At 58.0% G+C, this 19,870-nt stretch overlaps 2 protein-coding genes across 4 annotated transcripts; one reads left to right on the forward strand and one right to left on the reverse strand.

The window, feature by feature from the left end:
- Window positions 1–228: 228 nt before the first annotated feature.
- TMEM9 (transmembrane protein 9) lies at window positions 229–3,193 on the forward strand. The gene is given in 6 exon segments (XM_054181506.1): window positions 229–604; window positions 607–815; window positions 1,242–1,333; window positions 1,770–1,878; window positions 2,394–2,525; window positions 3,044–3,193. Coding segments are annotated over 6 exon segments (795 nt in total). The 5' UTR covers window positions 229–501.
- Window positions 3,194–4,450: 1,257 nt separating this feature from the next.
- LOC128900385 (alpha-1,6-mannosyl-glycoprotein 4-beta-N-acetylglucosaminyltransferase-like) lies at window positions 4,451–19,763 on the reverse strand. 3 transcript variants are annotated; one of them, XM_054181477.1, is made up of 4 exons: window positions 19,608–19,763; window positions 8,312–8,443; window positions 7,859–8,006; window positions 4,451–7,077 (listed from the first exon to the last, which is right to left on the reverse strand). In XM_054181477.1, the coding sequence occupies exons 2-4, from the start codon at window positions 8,417–8,419 to the stop codon at window positions 5,933–5,935; spliced, it is 1,401 nt and encodes a 466-aa protein (XP_054037452.1). In that variant the 5' UTR covers window positions 8,420–8,443; window positions 19,608–19,763; the 3' UTR covers window positions 4,451–5,932. The 3 variants fall into 3 exon arrangements, with proteins under 3 accessions (XP_054037452.1, XP_054037451.1, XP_054037453.1); XM_054181476.1 differs by lacking the exon at window positions 19,608–19,763 and adding an exon at window positions 12,578–12,715; XM_054181478.1 differs by lacking the exon at window positions 19,608–19,763 and adding an exon at window positions 11,522–11,679.
- Window positions 19,764–19,870: the final 107 nt, after the last annotated feature.

Here is a 19,870-nt window from a genome sequence, read left to right on the forward strand (position 1 = left end):
GGCAAAGAAAATGAACTCATCTTCTTTTGGATTTGTGCAAACACACATCTCTAGAACAATTTTATGCATAGGGAGCACAAGGCATTCATATAATGAATTCACCAAGCTAGCAACTTGAAATAATTTTTAAAAATTAGGATTTTACTGAACAGGTATCTTGGGGTAAAGGAGGTTTAGGAATCAGTAAATATTCCACCCTCTTTGCTGTAGCTCATGGCTTGGGAAAATACGCTGACCTGTTCAGAAGCAAAATTTTGAGTATTAGAAGATGATTTAACATTTATTATACAATGCAGCAGTGAGGCCTCAGTGCACTCCTTTAGTTCGCTCTTGGTCCATGGTTTGCCTGATCCTGTCTCTTTTACTGGGCAAAACTGTCAGCATCAAAATACCTGTTGCAGAGCTCCACAACAGTAAGGGAGTCACAGTTGCAGAAGTCAAATTGTAAGGAAGCCAGCAATATTTTTGCAGGACTGTGGTAGTTTGGATGCGCGGCTCTAGATGGTGGAAGCTTTTTTGAGAGGAGTGTTTCTTGAGGTCTGTGTAAAGTGTTTCCAGGAGTTTCTGACTGGCATCAGCCTTGATTCAGGGCTAAATTTCTACTTCTGGGCAAAACAGAGGCAAGTGGGCCAAAAAAGAAAGCTCAAACTAACTAGTTCTGGCTGCATTCAGCTGAGATCCTCTGTCCTGGATGTGAATTTTTGTTTTCTCAGGCTTACATGATGTTTGCCCAGTGTACCCGGAAATGTGTGAGCTCCGTGCTGCTGATCGCGCTGCTGTGCTGCATCCTTCCTCCTCCGGCACAAGCCAGCAAGGTGAGTTTAGCTTCAGACACAAGCATTGAACTGTCTGTGTGGTACAACGGAAACAAAAATGGCAGAGAAGCAACTGTTTTCTCTGGAAGTTTGTAAAGCTAAGGAGTGCGATAGCAGCTGTGTGTTTATCATGTAGAGATGTGAATGTACGTGACAGTGGCCTCTGCGCTGCCTTCTGCTGTGTTTTGGAGTTTGCATTTTAAAATGTGTGTGAAAAGTACCTGGCGTCTGGAGCAGAGGTGCTCAAGACATTTTAAAACTGTGAAGTTATTGATGTGAAAGGAGCAGAGCAGGAAGAAGAGACACGCTGTGAAGTCCTCTCTCTCTTAGGCAATGTTTCGCCTTTTCCCACTGGCCTGCGTCGTGAGGGCAACAGAACTGTACGCACGTGTTCACTCACTAACCCCTCTCCTCTTGCTTCTGCAGAGCTCGGAGGACATCCGCTGCAAGTGCATCTGCCCCCCCTACCGGAACATCAGTGGGCACATTTACAACAAGAATGTGTCGCAGAAGGACTGGTGAGTTGTGGGTTGAAGTGTGAGGGGTTGCTCCATGAAAGCTGACACTCCAGAGTTTCTAGCCGGCGCTATGGAAGTAATTGCCTGCCTGTGGATTTGCAGAGGAAGCCGTTTTGGTAGGTGACGTTCAACCTGGGCAAGGGGCATTTTTTGAAGAGAGATTGAGGGATCTTGGAGGCATGATTTCTTAAGCCATGGCTCTCAGCAGAAGCAGGGTGTACCCTCCAGTCCCTTTCACCTCGACTGGATCCCTGCAGAAGGTGCTTGGACAGTCTGTCCCAGGAACTTTGGGCTAGCTAAGCTGTGAGCAGAACTTCTAAAACCAATCAGTGTTATCAGGGAAAGCTGGGACACAGAAAAAGTCACCCCAGCGTCTTTCCACAGAGCATTGGTTTCGCCTCATCCTGTTGCTGATTTTGGTTTCTTTGTGTTACAGCAACTGCCTGCATGTTGTGGAGCCGATGCCAGTGCCAGGGAATGATGTGGAGGCCTACTGCCTGCTGTGTGAATGCAAGTACGAGGAGCGCAGCACCACCACCATCAAGGTAATTGCAGGTGCTCCCTGTGGCTGGCTCCTTCTCCTTGCCATGCCACGCCATCCCAGGCACTGCTGGACTGGTGGGTTCCTGGAGAAGAGCCCAGAAAAGCAAAATAAAACTATCACAGCTAGTACACAGTGGTAGTGCCAGGGGCACCGTGTTCAAGTCAGGAGGGCTGCTGGCAGTGAGGAGCAGGCTGCACGGGAGCCCAGTCTTCTTGCTGAGGATGTGTGACAGTGCCAAGCACCTCTAAGCAGGGACCCATCTTGTTGGTCTCTTTTCACATGGAGTATGTGTCCTAAATTGGCACAGTGCAGAGAAGATCAGCACGTTTTATTGCAGTGATGGCACTTAATGTCTCATTGGCCTTCCTGCAAGTACAAGAGACCTTTTAGTGGGCAAAATTAGGAGGAGGGAAGAGATCAAACGTCAGGAGCAGCTGTGAAGGGAGCTTCCTGGCCTCTGTGGTGCTTCTTATCTATGCTATTGATCCTTTTCCACTCTGCTGTCCTTAACTGCAGGTGATCATCATCATTTACTTGTCTGTGGTGGGGGCACTGCTGCTTTACATGGCTTTCCTTGTGCTGGTGGACCCTCTGATCCGGAAGCCAGATGCTTATACCCAGCCCCTGCACAATGAGGAGGAGAATGAGGTAAGACTGTGCTGCTGGTGCACGTGGGTGGCTGTGGTAATGGTGGAGACAAGGTGGTGGGATGGCAAGAGAATGGCTGATAGGGAAACAGTGACCTCGTCCTTGTCTCCTTTGGTCCAGTATGGGACCAGCACTGTTGCTTTTGGGGCACTTACCACAAGTAAACATTTAGGCACAAATCTGTGCAGATCATGCTGAAGTTTGCTTTAGCACTGCAGCTCCTTGCAGACTCCTAGCAGTGGATTTCCAGCAGAGGTTTAGACCTAAAGCAGTTTCTCTCCTGAAGGATTTTTTTTATTTGGGGCCTGTGACTTTACCGTGGGTGGTCCCCCAGTGCAAGCTTTGCATCTGGAGTTGGGGGACTGGTGTTGAGGAGCTCTGAAAATGCGGTTCTTTGTCAGGACAACTCAAGCCTTGAATTGCTCCTTCAGTGGAAATTCCTCGCAGAGTTGAGCTGCCACCGTCTGTGTTTGGGCTGGGCCTGCCTTAGTCTCTTCCACCGTTTCTTTCTGTTGCAGGATGCACGCTCCTTGGCCGCAGCCCCCACCCCATCTGGCGCTAGAGCCAACACGATGCTGGAGAGGGTGGAGGGGGCCCAGCAGCGCTGGAAGCGCCAGGTGCAGGAGCAGAGGAAGACAGTTTTCGACCGTCACAAGATGCTGAGCTAGATCTTCGCTGAGCTATGTGGCACCACTTCCCAGGAGACAGGGTAGCTCTGCTGGTCGAGATGGACAGCAAGTCATCCTTAGGACATCCGTGGTGTTTGACTGAAAGCTCTAACCCTCTCTGTTATACCGTCTTCATAGAGAGAAGCAGACCAAAATGCTTGCCTCTGGGTTTGTCCCCCTGCCCTTTCCCCCTCGGCCCAGAGGCTCCTTACCCCTTGCCCGGCTGAGATCCGCGCTGATCGTTAGCCCCGTGGCTGCATGTAAATGGTGGGTGGGAGGCAGGTATTCACGGGCTGACTCGAGTTGGGGGCTGCAGCTCCAGTGCGCTCTGCTCGGCGGGACCCCGCGGGCACCACTTGCTGGGACTGAAGTCTCCATCAGCCCACCCCTGCATCAGAGACTGGGGTCTCGGTACGGAGTGGTGGAAGCTGGCTGAATCTTCCTGGGATAAAAATAGTGGGATAATTTTTATGTGGGATAGATTATGGGGCGCTCCTCCAGGATGAAGAAGCCGGCTCCTCCTCCAGTTTGCACCGATGTTATTTGGGCGTCGTAGTGCTGAGATAAGTGCATTGCATAGGAAGGAGGAGGAGGGGGTTCCCTGCCAGTGGTCAGCTGCTGCTTGCACTTATCCTGGTGTAAACTGAGTGGATTTCCAGTCTGTATTCAATGGACTTTGTCCAGATTTACACCAGCATAACTGGGATTTCGGCTTGTTTCTGTGCAGGTGAATATCACAGAACTGATTAGCACCGTCACAAGTAAGAGACCAACAGGTAAAAGGTGGATTTACGTTTATATCTTTTCCTGCTTTAGCGGTGGATAAAAGCATACTGGGGAGGAAGCTTTCCGTTTGTACCCGCGTTAGTAACCCCTGATGCTCTCACAGTGTGGTCAGGGGCATTTGTGTCCAAGAGAACTGGGGCAAAGGCTCTACTGGAGCACTGTAAACACTTGTCTGGGTCTTGGGGCCCTGGAAAAGGGGACACTTGTGCTACTCAAAACACTCCGAGAGCTCTGACTGTGCTTCGGCTGTGTGGAAAAAAACTGAATTGATTCTGCAATGTGTATATTGATCCCACTGAGAACATTGATAACGTCAGGAAGGTGCTGGAGTTTATCGTGTAGCATCTCTGTATTAAATGCAGACAAACATCTATTACGTGGCTGGCTTTTTTTCAGGGAAAAGTCTCATCAAACCAGGTCTGGCGCTCCCAGCACTGAGCGGCTGCTCTCCAGACTTCCTTCCAGTGCCCAGCAGGCAAGTTGATGCGGGACCTTGAGACTGAGCTGTGGTTACGGCACTGAGGTGTTTCAGCCCTGCAGGTGGGTCCCCTGGCACTGGTTTGTGCTTGTCTGTGCTTGAAGGGTGACTGTCCTGCTCCGGGAGAGCCGGGCTTTAAATACTGGCAACCCAGCGCAGTGCTGCTTGGCACAAGTTAGTGACAAACTGCTCCGAGCTGTCTTGCAGGAAGGCTGAGCAGATCAGAATTCCTCCTTGCTTGTTGAAAGCTGAGCAATTGTTGCTAAAAGCCTAACTGGGAGAGGTGCCGGTCACCGCCTTGCGTACTGGTGCCAACAGCTTGTGATGGAGCTGACTGGAGGGACCCAGCCCTCCAGGCTCATCGTGCCAGACAAACCTGAACAGAAGCTGTTGGAGGGCTTTGTCCCTGCAGCCTGTGTGTACCCTGGTCACCCTCCAGCATCTCACCGGGCTAAAAGGTACCCAGAGCTTCACATTATCACATTTTCCTTTACCCATCCTTGTTCCATGGTGTGCAATCATTGGACCTTTCTCCACAGAGGCTGTGGAGTCTCCTGCTCTGGAGATATTCAAACCCGCCTGGACGCGTTCCTGTGTGACCTGCTCTGGGTGACCCTGCTTTGGCAGGGGGTTGGACTGGATGATCTCCAGAGGTCCCTTCCCACCCCTACAATTCTGGGATTCTGTAATTCTCCCCCTCTTAAAGAACCCCATCTTCCCTGACTTTTCCTCTTGGGGTGAATCCGTCTTGGACACAGGGTGTGATCCCTGGGAACTGCAGCCCCCTGAGAGGGGGAGAATCTATTTGAAGGGTCTGAACAGAAGCGGTGAGTGGAGGAGAGCTGCCGTGGCCGTGTGGGGACTGAGCTGGTGCGATGGGTCCATCTGGTGGCCGGTGCCCCTCTGATCAGCACCGAGACATCAGCGATCACCAGTGGTGGGGGTCCTGCTCCCAGCTCCCTGTGGCCCTGATCATGGGTGAGGGGTTTGGTGAGCAGCACCCCCGTATCTTCCCCTGGCCCCTCCAGGGACAGCTTGAAAATGGGATAGGAGGGGGAAAGTCTGCACGTTGGAATCGGTGGGTTAGAAATCTCAGATGGGGAGGGGGTGATGGGGAGAGGTTGCAAAAAATGCCACTGCCTGGTTAATCGTTTGGATTGTTAATTAGCTGATTAGCTTTGTCCTGTACACCATCCTCCCTGGGAGGAAATGTTTTCTGTTGCTCGGCCTGAAATTCCCAAGCCTCTGCTCCTCCTACGCCCCCAGCGTTCTCGTTGCTCGCTGGAGCATCCCCCAGGCAGGCACAGGCTGGTGGGCCCTGCTCCCGGCCCATCCAGGTCCCGCATCCCTTTGGAGACAGGTGTCAGCACCAGCGGGAGTCAATAATTTAACTCCTTATCAAAAAAGGAAGTGAGAAAAATAAAGGAACTCTTAGTACAAAATCCAGCCACTTTGGCAACCTGCCACATCCCGGCTCAGCTGCCTGCCGTGGTCCAGATGTCGATGCTCCGGATGATGAGCCACTCGCTCTGGTCCCGGGTGACTCGGATCCTCACGCACTCCACGGGGCCGGGCAGGCCCATCTCCAGCCCCCGCCGCTCCAAGGTCCCCTTCTCGAAGGTGCCCACGGTGGTGTAGGCAGAGCAGTCCTGGCCATCGGCCCGCCGCTGCCGGCCCAGCTCCAGCACCCCTGCATGCAGGAAATCCCCCTGGCGCTCCTCGGAGCCCGTGCGCACCCGCACACGGGTGACATGAGCCGGCTGCTGGAAGATGATGGAGAAGACGCTGCCGGCTGCTGGGTCTTTCCCCCAGAAATACCCCTCTGCTGTGCTGTAAGCCTTGAGGGGCTCGTAGTTCTCGAAGACGGACATGCTGGTGAACAAGACTGCTGGTGGATTGTCCGGAAGGTCCAAGGCATCGGCCTGGAACTCATCGTCCTCCAGCCGGTTGATGGTGCCCTGGAAGGAGGAGTAGAGGCCCATGTGCTGGAAGAGGGAGGGCTTGAAGCGGATGACGTCCTTCTGGGTGAGCAGGAGGCGGAAGTGGACCAGCAGCCAGTCGCAGGGCATCTCCTGGTAGAAGAGGAGGAGGAAGCGAGCCAGGCGAGGAAGGTCACTGGAGCGATAGAGCTTACCGATGTAGCCCAGCTTGGAGAACTCAAGGGTGGCCCAGTTGGAGCCTTCCCGGGAAGCCAGTGCCTTGCGGATGGCCGTCAAGAAGGACTTGGCGGACCACACGTCATCCTCAATCATCAAGTAGTAGGAGGACAGGTTGGCGGCAAAGGCAAAGAGGAAGGCGTAGTCCACATTCTGCTTGGACCTGAACCTCACCCGCTCCTCTGGGTCATTGTAATTTCTCTTAAGGCCCTCAAGGGTGGGGTAAAACTCATGGGGAGCGTGGATAAGCAGGAGCCGTCCCAAGAGGATGTGGTGAGCAAACTTGCGGGCGATGTTGGCAGCCACACGCATGTTCCACGTGGGGTCTGTGTCGGCCAAATGCACCACCACTACCATATCCTGCAGCTCCTCCTCCGTCGACTGCTTGAAGAGGGACTGGAGTGTGGCTGGGAGGTAGTAGCCACGCGGCCGCCGCACCGACGCCAAACCCACTGCCAAGAATTCTGCAAGGCAGAGGAAAGGCATTAGCTGGGGTGTGTCATGGTGAGTTTTTTCCCTGCAAGCCACAAGGAGGGAGCTCCAAAAAGCTCTCCACATGGCCAACCCACACAGTTATGGCCCCATGTCCAAAGTCAGCAGGTCCTTTCTGAAGCTGAGGCCCCCAGCATCTCAGGAAGTGCCCAAAGGGCAAGTAAAGGCCAGGATGAGAAGTCAGGGGCTCCTCTGAAGAAGAAATATTTGGGGAAAACATCCTAAAAAAAGCAAAACTTGGGGAAGGAACTGTGCAGAGACAGTCTACGGGGCAGGGATGGTTCCATGGCATGGCTGCACATCCTGGAAGCATGCCCGAACCTACTCCAAGCCTCGTGGAGATGCAACCACACCGGGATGAGGCCTCCTCCTGCCCTCCCCGCAGCCCAGCTGTGGTAGCATTTGTTCAGCTTCTCTGTAGCTTCGGGTTTGTGCGTACAGGACCTCTGGTTTTGGCATGGACTCACATGGGGCTGCCCTGACCTCCTTCCCATGGTGTTTGCGTGAGAATTGCTCTTCATGCACCCGTCCGAGAGCTTGACCCACATCTCTCACACTGCATGATTGCCCCGGTGGTCCAGCCCCACCATCTCTATCTTCCTAAGTGGAGAGCAGGAAAGTCTGCCCCAGGGAGATGGGTCTCTGTCCCAAGGTGCAGCAGAAGCAAGGACCACACTTGGAGCACGCTGACCTTCCTCCACCCCTCCATCTAATCCCCAGCCCTGCCCAGTTCGGAGTCCCGGAGCCACTCACTTTTATGGGGTGACAGGGAGCCAGCGAGGAGGTGGTAGGAGACATTGTGGAGTGCGGAGAAGTCATCCATGTCCCGGAGGATGCGCTGGGCTCCTGCCGGCTGCAGCATCTGCAGGACCCTGTCTGGGGCCAAGCCCTTAAGCTCCGCCTGGATGGGAGCCGCAGGAAACCACGTCAGACCCCAGAGCACCATGGACACGCGTGAGCAAGGTGGGGACAAGGGGGGGACCCAGAAATGAGGGGGAGCCCCTGTCCTGCCCTCCCAGCTCCTGGATCGGGAGATTCCCAGGTGCGCAGGGCAACCGCAGGGAGAGGAGAAGGCAGAGCTGGGGTTTGGGGGTGACACGGGGCAGGGAAGGGAGCAGAGCTGGGGCTGGGGTCCCTGTGGGGCAGGCAGGGATGGAGGATGCTCCAGCGGCCCCTCACACGGGACATCACCGGTGGGGGACTCACCTCCAGGGGATCCTCTTCCTGCTGGCTGTCCCCATGGAGGAGGAGGAGGAGGAGGAGGAAGGAGGCTGCAAGCGCAGCTGTGAGGGAGCGCTTCAGGGAGCATCGCATAGCACCGGGCCGGCACGCTGGGGCCTGCGGGAGGAAAGGGGTGCGTCAGGTCAGGGCACAGAGCAGAGCAAACCCCCATCCCCTGGCCAGGACGGTGGGGGCGGCACCTGGATGCACCCCCGGGGCTGCCCCCTCTGCCCAGAGCACCTGGGGGTGGCCATGGGGCATCGGGTGGCACCCGGGCACCGTCCCCTTTGGGCAGGCAGGGGCAGGACACCCCAACCCAGCCAGGAAAAAAAAAAACATCCAGGTACAAAGTGCACCCCGGCAGCCCTGCCAGCACCCCCGGCTGCTGCAACACCCCGCGCAGCAGCCCCCGCAGCCAGAGGCAGAAGAAACGCAGGTGACACACGCCTCGGGGAAGACTTTGGGGTTGGGTGGCACTTCAGGAACAGTCACCAAGAGCTTGGGACTTGGCACCGAGCCCTGGGAAACGCTCGGGTCTCAAAGGAGCCCGGGCTGCTCTTCCAGCGCAGCGAGGATGAAGCAGGTCCCCCAGCCCCTCCTGCCCGCTCCGCTCCCCGCCTGCCCCCCGGCAGCCGCCGTCGCCCCGTCTGAGCCACGGCCCTTGCGTGGTAGGACACGAAAGCCATCCCCGAGGGGGGAGAGCGTCACCTTCAGGGAATTTGTACTGCCCTTGAGATACTTTGCCTTGTAGCAGAGGCGTGGCAGGAGGCTAAAAGGCTCCTGTGTTTGCCTGGGGTTTTTCCACTATAAATACGACCGGGTCTGCCCTGGAAAAGGGGAAAGTGCAGAGCAATCTGTGCCCAGCCCAGCGGGGCAGAAACAGCCCCATCCAAACTGCTCACAGCGCGGCCGCTTGTTTGGGTCAAAGCGCCTTTGACTGCAGCCACGTGGAGGAAAAGCCCTCCCAAGCCGTAAAATAAAACGCCGAGAAAGCTGCCAGCGTTCCCGAACGAAGGCTGGGCTTTACCCGCGACTTCACCTTAAATACACCACTGCATCGACTGCCGCCGCGCAGCGGATGCTCCCGGCCCGCCCGCGGTCCCCAAACTGCAGAGGCCGGTGCAGCACCTCTGTTGCCACCATCCTGGATCGTGTGCTGGGCTTATTTTAAGCAGAAAACTCCTGTTTTCCAGCCCAAAAGTCCTTTGGGGACTCTGTTAGCACCTCAGTGGGCTGGTGCTCAGCAGGTCCCCCCACGTGCCGTCCTTGCCCCGCCGACCTCGCTCGGGAACGTTGCTCGTTATCACCAGGAATGTTAGCCAGAGATAAGCAGTTAGAGGGAGCGCGGGGGCAAGCGAGACCCATCTTGGCCAAGGAGAGCAGAGGAGCTGCCTCCCACGCGGGAACCCGGGGGTGGCGGGGAACGGGGGTGCAGGAGCCTGAGCTCCGGTTAGCGCTGCTTCGTCGAAGCACTCGGAGGGACAACGAGCTCCTGGAGCTGCTTAAAAATCGCTGCCCAGGTCACAGCAGAGTGGGGAGAACCGGGGGTGCTCACGGCCATGGGTCAAGCCCTCTGGCCAGCTCCACCCAGAGCCCCCCCGGCCTGTCCTTGCCCCGCAGCGATGGGGGCCCGGGCTGCTCGGGAGCAGCTTTAGGGGCCCATCGCAGCCCACAGGGACATCACGCCGTGAGCCACCCTGGAAGTGGATTTCCAAGCCCAGACCTCCAGGATCTGAGGCCACGGGGTGAGCTGGGAACGGCGAGGTTTGGCGGCCGGCCACGCACCGGGCTGGGCGTACTTCTACTCTGGGTGGCCAAAGGTTTTTCTGGCAGCCGGGAGGGCAACTGGCTGCCAGCGGCCCATCCTGGGTGGAAAATGAGGTGCTGCTGAGCACCCCCAGCTCCCGCGGGCAGCGCTTTCCCCCACGGAGCGGGAGCAGGGAGCCCGTGGGGAACGGGGGGAGTCGCACACACCTCGCCCCTCCGGCATCGCTCCACATCGCAGGCTTAACAGACCAGAAGATAACGAACGCAGACCCATAATTAGCCCCCGAATTGGGCTTTGGATTTTTGCATCCGTGTTGAAACAAAGCAGCCCAGCGAAACGGGCACAACCAGGGGCCATGCCACCATGGGCACACCACCGGGATGCAGCAGCCTCCCAGCTCCTCCGCGGAGCATCCCTGCCCCAGCACCTTCCCCACAGCTCAGCCCCCTGCTGGGGACGTCCCCAAAAGCCACCCTTCTGTGGGGCCATTGGGCCGGTGGCCAGGAGCAGCTGGCTGCTAAAAGCCGCTCGCCCAGAGCCAGACAAACTCCTCCGCTTCGTTAGGAGACTCCTGGCCAAATGGACTGCGTGACGCAGCAGCCGTGACTCAGTCCGGTGGCGGAGGGGGAAGAAGGACGAGTGAACACACGCCTCGGTCCCGCGGGGCTGCGAGGAAGGGCCGGATGCTCCCCCCGCACGGGTGGCTCCAGCTGCTTCCCCGGCACTGGGGAGCGCGGGGCTGTTTGCACGGGCCGGAGGGGAACAGCCAGGGCTCATCATCCCGCTGCCAGGGGCGCCTTTCCATGCTGGGGGAAACCGAGGCACGGAAAAAAGGCTGAGCATCACCCAGCGGGGTAAGCGCCAGGTCTCCGGCATCGCGGAGATGCAGGAGATGGGGAAGGGGTCCCCGGGATGGAGAGAGGCAGGGTGTAACCCAGCACCAGAAATCGCCACTCGCTTGGGTGGAGGATTTGGCAAACTTTTGCAGCAGAATGTCCCTGATGGGCAAATCGTGGCCGTTTGGGGCTGCGTGGGACATGGTGCTCCTGGCCCCCCTGGGAGCCAGCCCAGGCTCTGTCCCCCAGCTCTGTGTGTGTCTCCGCTCCACGGGTCGTCCCTCAGGGAGGAAGGAGGGGAAAAGCTGCGTTTCAGCAGCGCAGGACTCCGGGAGCCGAAGTTTTAGGTCAACCCAGGTCTCCTCCAGCCCCACAGCACAGGGGGGTCTCTGCGGGCAGCTCGGTAAGGGGACACTTGGGTCTGACCCGGTCCCCACAGCCCGCCATCCCTGCCCTCACCCCCTCCCCGGGTCCCCAGGCAACCCTGGCTCAGGGCACCCCTTTCCCGTGCAGCCCCGTCCCGTGACGCCGCTGGGATGGCTCATGCCCAGCACCGCTCCGGACGCGCCCACCGAGGTGGCAGAGACTTACGGGGTGCGCGGCAGCCCGGTGCGTGGGTGCGCGGGGGCGGCAGCCAGGCAGCCTCGCCGTCTCGCCGGGGTGCTTGGCCCTGGCAGCTTCCCCAGGGCTGGCCGGACTCTGGTTTCTCGCTCGGCAAAGCCCCACCCCGAGTCCTCGCCTGCCTCCCGCAGAGGAGGAGCGTCCGCTGGCGTCCTCTGCCCCACGCCAGCGAGCGCTCGGTGAACCAGCCGGGCTGGCGGGGACCCTGGGTGGGATGCGACGAAGGGCCCCCCCCTCCCCGCTGCAGGGCTTAGGGCAGCCCCAGCCTTCCCCCTGGACCGGGCATCCCGCGATGGCATCGGCTGTCTCCCACCCACCCGCCATCCCCATCGGCAGCCCCAGGCACTAACCCCGCGGGCTCTGTGCGCCTGCATCCCAAACTCCCGTGCAAACCTGCCACTTTGGTGGCACCGGGGTGAAAACGCATCTTGTGCTGAGCTGGGGCGCTGGTGACACAGAGTCGTCGTGTTTTTTCATCCCCGTTTATTTCCCCATTTATTTTCTGCTGAGCTGACAAAAACCTCCGGGGCTGCCGAGCCAGAGCTGCACCCCCGGCACCCTGGGCCAGGGCAGAGCTGGCTGCCGGGATCCCACCCGGGATGCAGCCCCCGAGGCACCACGGGGTCCCCGCAGACCCCAGCTCCTCGCTGGAGCGTTGGGCATCGCAGCCCCGGTGCGGGACTCAGCCCCTTCCATCCCCACGAGCCAACGTGGGCCGTGTGGGGCCCTTCCCATGGCCCAGTTTGTCCCCAGCTCCTCCACCCTCCAAGCCCCATTTCTGCCCCATTGACTCCCTCCTCCAGACCCCCAGCAGGAACGTGGCCCCAGCAGCCCGGAGCACCCACCACGAGGTGTCCAACGGCATCACTTGCGCGCAGCTCAGAGCCAGGTGCTCCTCCACATCCCCTCCAGACGCGGCAACTCACCCACGGCATCCAAATGGATCCATCCCATCCTCCCCATTCACCCACACAGAACCACGGATCCCATTCCCCTCCTCTCCTCGCTGGCCTGGACCTCTCTTACCTTCAGGAAGGCCCCGTCTCTTCCCGGGCTCCGTCTTCTGCAAATCCCCCCCGACGCCTTCCAGCCCCGGCTGCGCACCGGGGGTTCGGATGGAACCGCCAGACTCAGTCACAGCTGCGAGGACAAAGGTGGCCGCAGAGGGATAAGGTAGGGCAGGAAGCAGGCGATGGCGCTGGGAAGGAGAGGAAGAGACGTCCGCAGGCTTCCGGAACCGCTGGCTTTCGCTTCTCCCCTGCTGTTTAATTTTTAAATCTATAAATTGCCATCATGGGATGCCAGTGGCTCTGTCCCCGCGGGGTCGCGGGGAGCTCAGTGGGGATGCCCTGCCCGCAGCCGAGCAGGGCTGGTCCGGTATTCGCACCCGGGCAGGGGCTGGGAGATGCTGGGGGGGGTCAAGGGAGCCTGGACGGTGCCTTGTGGTGTTTAGTTGCCCAAGGCAAGGAAGGGACGTGGGGCTCGGTGGCTCACGTGGGATGTCGAAATGACCGGAGCAGCTGCAGGATGGGGAGGGCTTTTCTCACCGCAGGTGCCCCATGACCCCCATCCCTGCGCAGGAAGGAACCGGGGCTTGGTCCTTCCTGCCCTCACAGGAAGGAAGGGGAGGGGGGGGGGGGGTCCCCCTGGGGTCCCCAACGCTCGTGGGTGCGACAGGCAGCCCCACCGCAGAAACAGCCTTTCGGGGAACACAGGGCACTGCTACGGGGTGCCTCAGAGCCACCAGACCCCCCCCTTCGGTCCCCACACACCATCTCAGGGTGCAGAGCCAGGGCAGGATGGGACCCTCTCCAGGCACATCCATGAGCCTGCCCGGACCGGGAAGGAATCCACAGCCAGGACACGGCCCCCAGCGCCCACCGCCGTGTGCTCCTGCGTCCTCTTGCCCTCCAAGCAAGTCCCGCAAGCCCAGCCTGAGCCAGCCCATCCCCTCACCCCCTTGCGCCATGGGAGAAATCCCAAATGCCGGTTGGGGTGCTGGAGAGGGGCCCCTCCACCCGTCCCCCCCCTGCGGGGGCCAGGGCACGGCCTCAGCCCCCAGGGACAGCCGGGGCCCTGGCACCCGGAGCCACTCACAAACCCCCCTCTGGCCCAAAACTGGGTGCTCACACTTTCTGCTTGCTGAATAATAACAATAACAATAATAATAATAATAATAATAATTTTGCCTGAGGAATAGAGAGCTGGCTTAAATGGGGCTAAAAAGCACATCTTTGTCCCTTCCAACCGAAATACTCTATTTTATTTTCACTTGTTCTTGGCATAAACTGGACATGAGAGAGAAGCCGCAGGTGCAAAGGCTGTTTTGAGATGGGCACAGACCCGGGATGGCGGGGACAGGGAGGACCGGTCCCCCCCAGGCACAGACCCAGGACAGGGAGGACCAGTCCCCCCAGCCGGGGCCGGAGCCCAGCACCGGGGTGGGACGGGCACAAGGGGACCCACCGCAGGCACCGGCCGCCCTCCCCGCAGCACCCAGCCCTCCCCTGCCCCGCTCGGCTCCATCCGACACCCGATCCCCCAGGGTGAGGGCAGGGTGGTGGCCGAGCATCCATGCTTCCCCTGGGGAAACCGGAGAGCCGTGCCGGATCCGCTTACAGCCCTTCCATTATTCAGGAGCCCAAGCAGGACAAAGCGGAGGTAAAACAGGGCCCCGCGCAGCTCCGAGGCTCCGGCCATGGCGATGCCAACCTGGGGCTCCATTTCCACACCGCCGGGGACCCGTTTGAGTCGCATCCTACAGGAAAGACTGATCACCTCACACCAAACCGCAGCCGCTCCTGCCTGGAGCCCTGGCAGGGACCGCAGAGACCAGTTACGTCCCAGCCTCGCTGCGTCCCACCCCTGGGGAACACGGAAAAGGATCTTTTTGGCAAGCGGCCTTCAAGTGAGGCTGGGCTTGGGGGGCACGGGGTGGAAACCCCTCCTGCGTGGGGCTGAGGTCGGGCCAGGAGCCACTCACATCACTGAGCAAACCTCACCACGGGCTTCCCGCGCTCCGGGAAAGGCAGGAAGGGGAAAACACGGTGTCCTGCAAGCGGAGCCCAAGCCCCGCAGCATCCCTGTTCCCCCCGCCGGCCTCCCCACGGGGATGGCAACAGGTCCCCGGTCCCCGCCAGCGCTGCACGGCTCCCTCGCTCCGCTCATCGCAAGGTTTGCTGCTTGCAAAGGAGAAGATTGAAAATCTACATTTTATACGTTTCGGCCTTGCAAAACAGCGCCAGGCTGCAGGGTGTGCCCTACCCTCCTGTATTTAGACTAGACATCAGGACGAAATTCTTTACGCTGAGAGGGGTGAGCCCCTGGCCCAGGTTGCCCAGAGAAGCTGTGGCTGCCCCATCCCTGGAGGGGTTCAAGGCCAGGTTGGACGGGGCTTGGAGCAACCTGGGCTGGTGGGAGGTGTCCCTGCCCAGGGCAGGGGGGTGGACCTTTAAAGGTCCCCTCCCACCCAAATCACAGGTTCTGTGACTCTTATGCCAGTAGCGGACGTCAGCGGTGAGCACACCTGCGGGAGACGGACCCAGGTAGAGGAACTCCTCCGCTTGGTGTCAGAGCTCCAGGAGGAGGGCAGCAGGGTGAGGAGGATGAGGGGGGAACAAGAGAGAGACAGAGCACTGGAATCGCACCCTCCCTTCCCTGGGACAGGCCCGGCAGGCAGCCAGGACACGTGATACGGAGGATCCCCTCTCGTTTCTCCGCCTGCCTGGACACGGTGACTTAAGGGATAGAGGACAATGGTGACAAGACGCAGAAGGGGCGTCTCCTCTGTGACTGCCCCACCATCCCCAGTGCCCTCGCGGAATGGGTACAAGGCTCTGCAAGTGGAACCAAACAACGGCGAGGAGGACGGTTCATCCAGGCTTGGAGGTGTCGCCTACACCCTGCGTCAAAACCGCTTCCATAAAGAACGAAAGACCGGCCGTTGTCAAAGGAGACTCCCTCCTGAAGGGAACAGAAGGCCCGCAATGCCGACCAGATCCGCTCCTCAGGGAAGTCGCTGCCTCCCCGAGGCCTGGGTTAAAGACGTGAAGAGAAAGCTTCCTTCCCTGGTACGGCCCTTGGATATTGTCCGTTATTGATTTTTCAGGTAGCCAGCAATGAAGTTGCAACAAGAAGACAGTGGGCGATCAAGAGAGACTTTCAGGGCCTTGGGACAACCGGTTAAAGGATCGGGAGCACAAGTCGTGTTCTCCTCCGTCCTTCCAGTTGCAGGGAACAATGAGGGAAGAAAGCGGAAGACCCATCCGATCGGTATTGGCTCTGAGCCTGGTGTCACTGGCAGAATTTTGAGGTCTCTGATCATGGGTCTGTCGACACGACACCAGGGCTGCTGGTGACGGACGGGGTACGCCTGTCTCCAAGGGGGAAAGGATCTTTGCGCAGGAGTTGGCAGGGCTCATCCAAAGAGCTTTAACGCAGATTTGAAGGGGGAAAGGGGTAAAACCAGGCTCGCTAGAGATGGGCCTGGGGGTGGCACGGCAGCGTGTGAGGGACGGTGTACCCGCAGGGTCCTTCGGTCTGCTGTCCCAGTGGAGGCAGGGGACGGAGATCCACGCAACAGTGAAGACACAAGGGTTATTGATGTGTCAGAAACCACAGAAGCGCCTGAGAATGGTCACATAGGAATTAAGGCTTCTTCCCCCAAAAGGTGGCGGGATCAATAGCCCAACTGAAGCGCACCTATGCCAACATGCACAGGCAACAGTCCGGAGGAGCTGGAAGCCATTGTGCAGCAGGAAACCCATGATATAGTTGCCGTCACAGAGACATGGCGGGAGTGAAGCCATTGGATGGGTAGAAACTCTTCAGAAGGGACAGGCAAGGGAGGAGAGGCGGGAGGGTGGCCCTGTATGTTTGTCTAGAGCTTAATGACAGTGACAATAGGGTTGAGTGTTTACGGGTAAGAACCAGGGGGAAGGCCAACAAGGCAGATATCATGGCGGGAGTTTGTCATCGACCGCCCAACCAGGACGAAAAGGCAGACTAGACATTCTATAAGCAGCTGGGAGAAATCTCACAATCACTAACCCTTGTTCTGAGGGGAGGCTTCAGCCTACCAGACATCTGTTGGAAACACAATACAGCGGAGAGGAAACAGTCCAGGAGGTTCCTGGAGCGTGTTGAGGAGAACTTCCTGACACAGCTGGGGAGGGAGCCGACCAGGGAAGGCGCCTCGCTGGACCTGCTGCTCGTGAGCAGCGAAGGACTTGTGGGGGATGTGACGGTTGGAGGCCGTCTTGGGCGCAGCGACCACAAAATGATAGAGTTGGCAATTCTTGGAGAAGCAAGGAGGGAGGTCAGCAGAACTGCCACCTTGGACCTCCGGAGGGCGGACTTTGGCCGGTTCAGGAGCCTGGTTGACAGAGTCCCTCGGGAGGCAGTCCTGAAGGGCACAGGAGGCCAGGAAGGCTGGACTTGAAGATTTCATCAAGAAGGAAATGTTAAAGGTGCAGGAGCTGGCCGCCCCCATGTGCCGAAAGACGACCTGGTGGGGAAGACGACCAGCCTGGCTGAACAGAGAGCTTCGGGTGGAACTCAGGAAAAAAAAAAGTTCATGACCTTTGGAAGAAGGGCCAGGCCACTCACGAGGACCACATGGATGTCATGAGGTATTGCAGGAAGAAAATTAGAAGGGCCAAAGCCCCAACTAGAACTTAAATCCTGATACTGCCATAAAAGACAATGAAAAATGTTTCTATAAATACATTCACAACAGAAGGAGAACTAAGGAGAATCTCCATCCTTTATGGGATGCGGGGGGAAACAGAGCGACCAGGGCTGAGGAAAAGGCTGAGGTACTTTATGCCTTCTTTGCCTCAGTCTTTAATAGTAAGACCAGTTATCCTGCAGGTTCCCAACCCCCTGAGCTGGAAGACAGGGATGGAGAGCAAAACGAACCTCCCATCATCCACGGGGAAACGGTGAGGGGCCTGCTACAGCACCGAGGCACACACAGGTCTATGGGGGCAGAGGGGATCCCCCCCACGATACCAAGGGAGCTGGCGGAGGTGCTCACTGAGCCACTTGCCATCATCTATCAGCCATCCTGGCTCACCTCCAGTTGACTGGGGGTTAGCAAACGTGACGTCCACCTACAAGGGGCCAGAAGGAGGATCTGCGGAACTACAGGCCTGTCAGTCTGACCTCTGTCTGGAGCACAAGGAGAAGGGGCTGGAGAACTTCTGAGGAGCAGCTGAGGGAGCTGGGGGTGTTCAGCCTGGAGAAAAGAAGGCTGAGGGGAGACCTTCTCGCTCTCCAGAGCTCCCTGAAAGGAGGGGGTAGCCGGGGGAGGTCAGGCTCTTCTCCCAACGAACAGGCCACAGGACAAGAGGAAACGTCCTCAAGTTGTGCCAGGGGTTTAGGATGGATATTAGGAAAAATTTCTTCACCGAAAGGATTATCAAATATTGGAGCAGGCTGCCCAGGGAAGTGGTTGAGTCACCATCCCTGGAGGTCCTGAAAAGACACGGAGATGTGGCACTTAAGGACATGGCCTAATGGGGGACTTGGCAGCGTTACGTTAATGGTTGGACTCAATGACCTTAAAGCTCTTTTCCAACCTAAACAATTCTATAATTCTATGGGAGAGGCACCTCTGCGGGTTAGGGGCATCTGTCCGTATTGAAATACCCTTCTTTGAAATCAGCAAGTCTGCTGGTATCAGGAAACATCCCATCCACCTGCTTCCTGCCATTCCAGCCTGTGCCGCCCGCTCCGGCTGCGCCGCTCAAGAACCAGCTGCCCAGGAAGAGTCACGGGGCTGAAAGGCATTTGCCATCTGGAGCGGATGCTGCTGGAGTACCCCTGCCCCAGAACATTAAACGTATCCTGGACATACCACATGCCTGATTAGACCGTATTCCTGCTTTCACAGATGTCAGAAAGACGCAGCCCTAAGATTTATTCTCTGTTTCTTCAGAGAAGCAAGAGCGAGGCCCAGGCTGCTGTTCCTGACCGCTCAGTGGGGTCAGCTCTCCGCGGGCGAGGGCAGAGCTTTACAGACACCAGTCTGCTCCGTCCTGCTGCCACCCAGCCCTGAGCCAGGACCCGAACATCTCTGCCCCCACCCTCCATCCCCGTATCTCATGCGCAGCACAAGCAGCAATCACCAGGCAGTCGGCGCTGCCATCGTTGTTGTAACACAAGAGGCATTTTCAGGGTACACGGCGGGAAACACCCTGAAGCACGCTCTTCAAAGTGCCTCGGATTCTGCAGAAAACAGGCTCTGATGGAATGAACACCGACCCAGGAGAGCGTACACCACCCAAGAAAGAGTTCTGGCCCAAGACAAGAGACAACTGTGCCAGCTGAGCACATTTCCCTCGCTAAACTCCAGTGGAGAAACTCCCCCCCATGGCGACCGAGGAGTTGTCACTGAGCTCAGCGGTATTCAACCCCACGGCAAAGAGACAACCATTATTCACCCGTTGCCCCGGAGCAGCTTCCTCCTGCACAGGCAGCGCCGCCCGTTGCACAGCACTCGGAGGAGCGCTGCACCCAAGCACTAAACTTGCTGCCCGTCCCCTCCTGCACCTCGGAGGCCATCGCAGCTCGGACCAGGCGCCACTATCACAGGAACCAGCTTCACTGTCACAGTTATGGCACATTTTTCTTGCCCAGTATCTCTGCTCCGACTAATCTAGTTTCACAACTTGCCTGTTGGCATCGAGACGTGTTCAGCAGCAGTGAAAAAAGGGAACTGTGAGGCAGTTTTCCCAAATATGTTTGTTTGACATCTACATCGCAGAGCCTCTAACGTAGATCCGAGTTTGGGGTAGATGCCCTTGGTGGTGATTTACAGTGGCAAAGGCACATGCAAGAAACTCCTCACAGGGGGATCACGGGGTATTTGCACATTGAATTCACACTGAGAGGGCAGAACTCCCTCTCCTTCCAGGAGCTTCACTAACATTATCCATAGAAAAGTGCTGTTACTGCTGCTTGTGACATGATCTAACGTGAAATAGGACCGAGCCGCTCATCATCAACAGGCAGCAAAGCTCAGCCCAGGGTTACGATTTCCACCGTTGCTCACCTGCCCTGCAGTCCCTGCTCTGCTGCCACCACTCCTCCTCAAGAGCCCCGTCTGCCCGCAGCAAGATGTTCACCCGCTGAATTAAATCTCCAGCCCAATTCATCCTGGACACCACAGCCCGGCCCAGCCTCTGTGCCCCTCTCCCTTCTCCATCAACCCAGGGCCACGGGAAATTTCAGGGCTTCTTCCTCACAGAAATTAATGTGTTTAGTCAAGAACCAGACCACTGATTGCTTTTGGGCTTTCCAGTGTCAACAGGCCAA

The sequence above is a fragment of the Rissa tridactyla genome, chromosome 21 (assembly GCF_028500815.1).
Source record: "Rissa tridactyla isolate bRisTri1 chromosome 21, bRisTri1.patW.cur.20221130, whole genome shotgun sequence".
NCBI classification, from domain to species: domain Eukaryota; kingdom Metazoa; phylum Chordata; class Aves; order Charadriiformes; family Laridae; genus Rissa; species Rissa tridactyla.